Below are 6,881 nucleotides of genomic sequence, written 5' to 3'. Positions count from 1 at the left end.
TCATTAAAGTAGCTGTAGCTCTTACTACTAAACTTTACATAAATTAACTCCAGAACACAGAACACATGGATTAATTAATACATGAAACTGATTATTGGCTAGGATAGGCTCCAGCCCCCACGACCCCTAGAGGGACAAGGGGTAGAAAATGGATATATGGATGATTATTGCTAATATGTATTTAAATACATTTACATTTGTGAAAAACACAAATACATACAATTATTTATGAAAAGTATATATCTAAAAAATAGTTTATTTAGTGAAAAACTTTACGAGCATCTCGGCCTCCGTGAGCCTCTATTTTTATGACTTGAGGGCAAGAATGACTCATTATCCTCACTTGTCGGAATACCTCCTCAGACTTCTTCTGTCCAGGTGAGATGCATGATTTATGACCTACAATTAACTTCCAGGGAGCAGGGAAGCGAGGAAGCAGCAGACCACTCCATGATGTAAACATAGTCACACACGGTAGTGATCACAGCGCTGCTATGAATGGTTCGTCTGCGTTAGCACTTATAATAACAACATCAGTGGGACAATACCTAACCTGAAGCAGCTGTTTATAGGAGAACAAGGCTGGCATAATGGTGTCCATGACCTCCTTCCTTATTCTGGCAGGTATAATGTCTAGAGGACAGCTAGTGGGGTTTAATTGATTTCTGAAAAGGAGAAATAAAAAATGAATTCCAAGTTTAATAATATGTTGTAGGGGGGCCAAGCAGGGCAGTAGTTGGAACCTTTGGGATGCATGCCTGACAGACTGGACCTTATTAATGAAGAACTGTTGAAATGCATCACTTGTGTGCTCAGATACGTCATTAAAACAGCAGTTATAGGGTTAATACCACAATTGTTATGCTAAATAAAACTCTGGGGTGATGGCTATTGCTGGTGATGATGTTAGATTTAGTTCTTTTACTTCATTTGCTGGAAGTGGTCTTGAGTCTCTAAGCAATGAATATTTCTCCATTCAGTTTTTAAACACAAAATTTTAACAAATTGAATTTTTAAACACACAGATTTGTTCACATATGTTTGTTTAATGAAATTCTGATAATGTTGTGGGGAAAAAATCAGTCCACACTTGCTAATAAAGACACAAATGAACCTCCATAGTCAACCAGTCATTGAAATATTTAACCATGTTTCACATTTTGTCAAGGACTGAATTTGTTTGTATGATCTTCAAAATGATGAATAAATGTCACTCTATGTGAAGTGAATCTATGGAATATTCTATTGGGAGCCAGCGTCCTCTGCAGTGGACATTTGCTTGCGCAATATTTCTTTTGTCACCGTTACACATTTTGGGGAAAAACAAACGTCCACTGCAGAGGACGCTGGCTCTCATGAGGATATGAGTTTCACTTTAGGAATTGAATTACTGACATAAATGACATTTGTCAAAGAAATGATAGTAGATTTATTTTGTCTTTTAAACATTATGCCTTTATTTATTTTTTTAATTTTTAGCATTAAGTTGAAATGACCTTAACCCCCTTTTGGCTTCTATGACTTTTAATTTGATATTTTAAACATTTCCATAATTTTTAATACATTTTTATCACCATTTTATTTCATTAATTGCTTTATTTTATTTTTTTCTCAATTTAATTTTCTTGATCATTTGTTAATACAATTCGAAAAAAATATCATTCATTAAAATAGTTGTTAGTTTGTTTTTGCAAATCTAAAGTTTTTCTTTAAATGGATTATTTTAATTTACTCATTTATTAATTTTTTTATACATTTTTATAAGCATTTTCACAGCACTTTGAGATGTGCTTCACAGGTCAAGTCAGTTGCAAATAAAAGCTAAGATGAAATATTGTGAATGTAAAAACAAAGTGTAGTTGAATGTGCTTCTAATGGTCATAGTGAGGTGTGAGTGGGTCCATTTGAGGTCCTGAGAGAAAAAGGCGCTGACTCATCATGACCGTGGACATTTTATTGAACAATGCTTAAATGTTGAGGTTCTGCGCCAAGTTCTCCGGCATCAAGCAGTAAGAAACAGGAAGCAATAAAAAGAAGAATGGGCGTCTCAGCTTCTACTCTGAGCAGCGGCCCGGGTCCATCAGGGTTTGGGTCACGGGGGTTCTGACCCTGCATGGTGGCCTCGCAGCTCACCGAGCCGGCCGTGCTCCAGCGGTCGGCGGGGAGGCTCAGGGTGCTGGTCCAGCTGTAGCGGCCGTCGCCGGTGGCCTCGTCCGAGCTGTGTGACACCCCCGAGGTGCTGCTGCTGCCCCCCCACCTTCCAGCCCAGGGTCCAGGCCTGAGGCGAGCCTCCGCTGGCCACGCACACCGCCGTGGCACTGCCAGTCTGCAGCTGCTCTTTGGAGGGGGGGAAGATGGTCAGCGTGGGGGGCCGCACCTCACCCGCTAGGAGGGGGGAGGGGGAGGAGAGATTTAATATGTCACACTTTAAAGCTGTCAATCAACATGACAACACCTCCTGCTAGTGCAAAGATGAGTGAGGAGACTCCGACTGCCACATTTATCTTCCAAATAAACTTCAAATAAAACTCTCAGAAAGTTTTGTGTAAATAAATGAGGTGCGTTTAAGTCAAAAATGTCAAAAAAATGTTCCTGTTTGACATTCTGACATTAAAACTGCATTTGTGTTGAAATTTTGGACTCCATTTTTATAGTTTATTTTAATTACACAAGGGAGTATTTTACTGTGATTAATCACCAATAATCCAAATTTAAAAGTGAGAATAATCTTATTCAAATAATAATCATTTTGACAGCACTAATAAAAATATAATTTATTAGCATATTGGATTAGAGCAGGGGTGCCAAACTCATTTTAGATCGGGGGCCACATGGAGAAAAATCTACTCCCAAGTGGGCCGGACTGGTAAAAAAAAAAAGTAAAAAAAATAAATAAATAAAGACAACTTCAGATTATTTTCTTTGTTTAAAAATAGAATAAGCACATTCTGGAAATGTACAAATCATAATGTTGTTTTTTTTTTTTTTTTACACTTACATGTTGCGGTTAATAGTATTCTATCTTTATTTGTTGTTATTTATACTTTCTGAATAAATGATGTGATAATGTTCATCAGTCAACTCATTGGTTTTCATTTTCAATCTATCAAGATGAAAAAATAATACCAAAAATAAAATTACAAAATTTTGTTTATGTAGTTTGATCATTTTCCTCAACTGGTGCACTAACATCTTGTGGTTTATTTTTATTTTTTTTACATATGTAGCATCATCTACAAATCTTGCTATTGCGACATCTAGTGGACACATTTAGAACAGCAGTTTCTTTCATTCAAAAATTTCAGCTCATTTTTATACTTAGCAAACTCATCCCGCGGGCCGGATAAAACCTTACGTTTGACACCCCTGCATTAGATTAATCTTTTTTTTGGATTAAAAAGTATTTAAAAAAGTACTCGCTGACTTGCAAATACAAATATTCATAAATCATTTGAAAAAAAACCGTTTTATTTAAGTTATTTTATCTTAATTTTAAGATTTATTTGAATATTTTTACACTTTTTTTCCTGCTTCCTTTATCTCCCTTCTTTACATAATCCATCTTTCTATTGTTACAAAAGCTATTAGTAGCACACAGAAGGAGAAGGATGAAATAAGCTGGGCTTCTTCCTACTTCTTTTCGCCTGACGTGTTGAAATGTTTGATAATTATGTCAGAAAGAAATCACATGGTGACATGAAATAGACAACAATCACATGATGGTCACCATGACAACCAGACTCTCATATTGTTAGCTGCTCCTAGATTGACATCACATTCTAATTCCAAATTCCACACAATAAAATCCTGCTTTTGTCACACAGAGTGAAAAACAAGGACACATCTGGTACTCACAGCCGATGACCAGTTTGGTCCCTTCGCCGAAACTCCACCACAGTGATGCAAGGTTGTGAGGCGCTCGTACAAAAACCTCCTTTGGTTTGAGGGAAGTGAAAGTGGAAGATGATGATGACTGGTCCACTGAACAAAGATCACCAAGCAGAACCAGCGTTTTGTTGTGATACAGTACATTTGAAAATGCATGGATAACAATAATATTCTATTTGAATTGAGCACAGTGTGTTCAAAGTCTGACACAGATATGATAGGAAAAGGGAAAAACTGGAGCACATTTTGGGGATTTTCCTTGCCCCCCCGCCCCAAATCTCTTCATTTTCTTTACTTTCAGGCAACAAAGCTGTCAGAATAATTGTATCTAAGTTATCACAAAACTTTGTGTTGCCATGAGTTCCCGGCCAGAAGACAAAAGCTGTCTTTGGTCTTACCAAGCAGAAGGCTTGTAAAACTCCACTGTGTAGGATGGGAAGCGACGCGAAGGTGTCGGTTTCTTTGATCTATTGTAATCCACAGGAAGATCTTGTCTTGATCCGAGATCTACAAAGCCGAGAGGAAGCAGGACCTGACGCAAGCTCCAGGCATCTTTTCTTTGAACTGTTTTGTGACCAAGGGCGACGGCTGTTTACGACCCCCTCCCCTTAGAAACAGCTGTTGCCATGTAATCAGGGAAAGTCCAAATAAAAGAGGAGGCGTGCAACCTTTCGTCAGAGCGTGGTGACACTGTGCAAGGGTACAGGTCTACGCGTTTCTCCTCATTGAGCTGAATTGAATCCTGTCTCTGTTTGATTCCTTGCTTCTTTGTCTGTTTAATAGATGTCATCAGTGTTTGAACCTGACAAAAGCTATTGACAGTAAATGTCCATAAATGACAATATTGTGTAAGTTCACTGATTTAAAGAGTTCAATTCAAACTAAAAGATCGATTAAAGGCTTAAATTAAGTTTTTGCACTTCATTTGTTGAATAGAGCATGAACTAAGGAGCTTAATTTGTGTCTTTATTACAAAAGCATTTATTTGACACTGAATTTATGTAACTGAATTTTTTTGAAACGTTAACATAATAATATTTTGCTCATTTTGCAGCCTTTTACCCCAGTGTCATATAACTTGGTATATGACACATGCTAAGTGTTAGCATGCTGACGTTAGCATTCTTGGCACCATCTTCAAAGTTAGCATAGCATGCTAACGTTTTAGGGTAGCTTTTTTGCTAATTTTATATGTTTTAACCATAAATATCATGATTTTTGTTACTTGGCGCCATCTTGGAAGAATGTTAACCTATTTTATATTACCATGCCAGTGTTAGCATGCTACCGTTTTTGGCTCGCCTCCTTCGCTAATTTTGAGTGTTGGAACCTACAAATCATTATATTTGATACTCGGTGCCATCTTGGAGGTATGCCAACATCTCTTATATTAGCATGCTAACGTTAGTCTGAAGTCCAGACACAGTCTTGGTGCAATGCTATCGGAGGCCCGATATCAATGCATCACTTCTGTATCAGCATTTTTATTTTGGCTGGCAGACGCCCTCTGGTGGGTAGATGTCACAGTTGCAGCCGGATCACTGTTACGACAACAAATACACACTCAGTATGTTAACATGCACTAAAAAGCTCATTCTTGTCTTCATTGGTTGAAAATAGTTTGTTTAAAAAAAAACATATGTAAGGTGATATGAAGGTGAAGTTTAGCCCTCATAGGTAAAAAGACCAAGAATCATAGAACACTTTCCATAAAGCAAGTTGGAGGAGTTGTGGTGAAAGTGGAGCGTCAGTGAAGGGGTCTGAGGCAGATGTGCAACACAAACATGGACAGGAAGTGGTCCTGCCCACGCCTCCCTCTCACTTTCACAAAGACAGGTGCGCTCGGAGCTCATTTGCATGAGCGCTCCGCTTGGCCGCACCGCCACGTCTTGATAAATCTGGACTCTTTCCACGCACTGGGCTGGAAAAGTGCATCAAGATGTGGCCTGCACCAGTGCTTCTGCTCGTCCAGTCGGCTCTGCTGATTCAAGGTGAGACAAAGACTCTTTTGAGTCGTCCCTAAAGGGAAAGTGTTGATGTAATCATCGCCGTCTCCTTTCAGGATCTTCCGCCCAGGATTTGTTGACCCAGACGGACAAAATCAAGTATGTCAGTCTTGGTGGGACGGTGATCATCAGCGCCAAAGGGAGTTCAAATATCGGTAGTGTCCTCAGTTGGTACCAAGTGAAACCTGGACAGGTTCCTAAACTTCTGATCTACCTTGCATCAAATCGCTTTACTGGAACACCATCTCGATTCAGTGGCACACGATCTGGCTCTGACTACACTCTGACTATCAGTGGTGTTCAGGCAGAAGATGTCGCTGATTACTACTGTTTTGCCTATTTTGGAGATGGAAGGTATACACGGTGATTGAGAGCTGTACAAAAACCTCCTTTGGTTTGAGGGAAGTGAAAGTGGAAGATGATGATGACTGGTCCACTGAACAAAGATCACCAAGCAGAACCAGCGTCAATCTGAACAAGTTGATTGGCTTGTAAGAAAAAGTTGAAATGAGGGAAGAAGAAGTCACACTAACACTCAGGGCCGGCCCGTCCCGTAAACACTTTATGCCAAAGTTTTCCAAGTCAAGGACCCCCAAACTGAAATAAAGATGGAGTGAGGACCCCCAACTAACACATCTTGTAAACAATTGGGTTTTATATTAAATTAGTCATTAAAGTAGCTGTAGCTCTTACTCCTAAACTTTACATAAATTAACTCCAGAACACAGAACACATGGATTAATTAATACATGAAACTGATTATTGGCTAGGATAGGCTCCAGCCCACCGCGACCCCTAGAGGGACAAGGGGTAGAAAATGGATAGATGGATGATTATTGCTAATATGTATTTAAATACATTCACATTTGTGAAAATTATAAATACATACAATTATTTATGAAAAGTATATATCTAAAACATAGTCTATTTTGCCAAAAATGTTAGGACCCTCCCAGCCTCCGCGAACCCCTTGGTGAAGACCAATGC

At 38.9% G+C, this 6,881-nt stretch overlaps 1 pseudogene and 1 gene segment (V, D, J or C); one reads left to right on the top strand and one right to left on the bottom strand.

Moving 5' to 3' along the window:
- Positions 1–2,054: 2,054 nt before the first annotated feature.
- On the bottom strand, positions 2,055–5,747 carry LOC133644916 (Ig kappa-b4 chain C region-like; annotated as a pseudogene).
- Positions 5,748–5,827: 80 nt separating this feature from the next.
- LOC133644909 (Ig kappa chain V region 120-like) lies at positions 5,828–6,389 on the top strand. The segment is given in 3 exon segments: positions 5,828–5,879; positions 5,951–6,248; positions 6,296–6,389. Coding segments are annotated over 3 exon segments (444 nt in total).
- The last annotated feature ends 492 nt before the right edge of the window (positions 6,390–6,881 follow it).

The sequence above is a fragment of the Entelurus aequoreus genome, linkage group LG03 (assembly GCF_033978785.1).
Source record: "Entelurus aequoreus isolate RoL-2023_Sb linkage group LG03, RoL_Eaeq_v1.1, whole genome shotgun sequence".
NCBI lineage: Eukaryota > Metazoa > Chordata > Actinopteri > Syngnathiformes > Syngnathidae > Entelurus > Entelurus aequoreus.
Note: the sequence above shows the minus strand (reverse complement) of the source record. Positions and strands in the feature narration are given on the sequence as shown.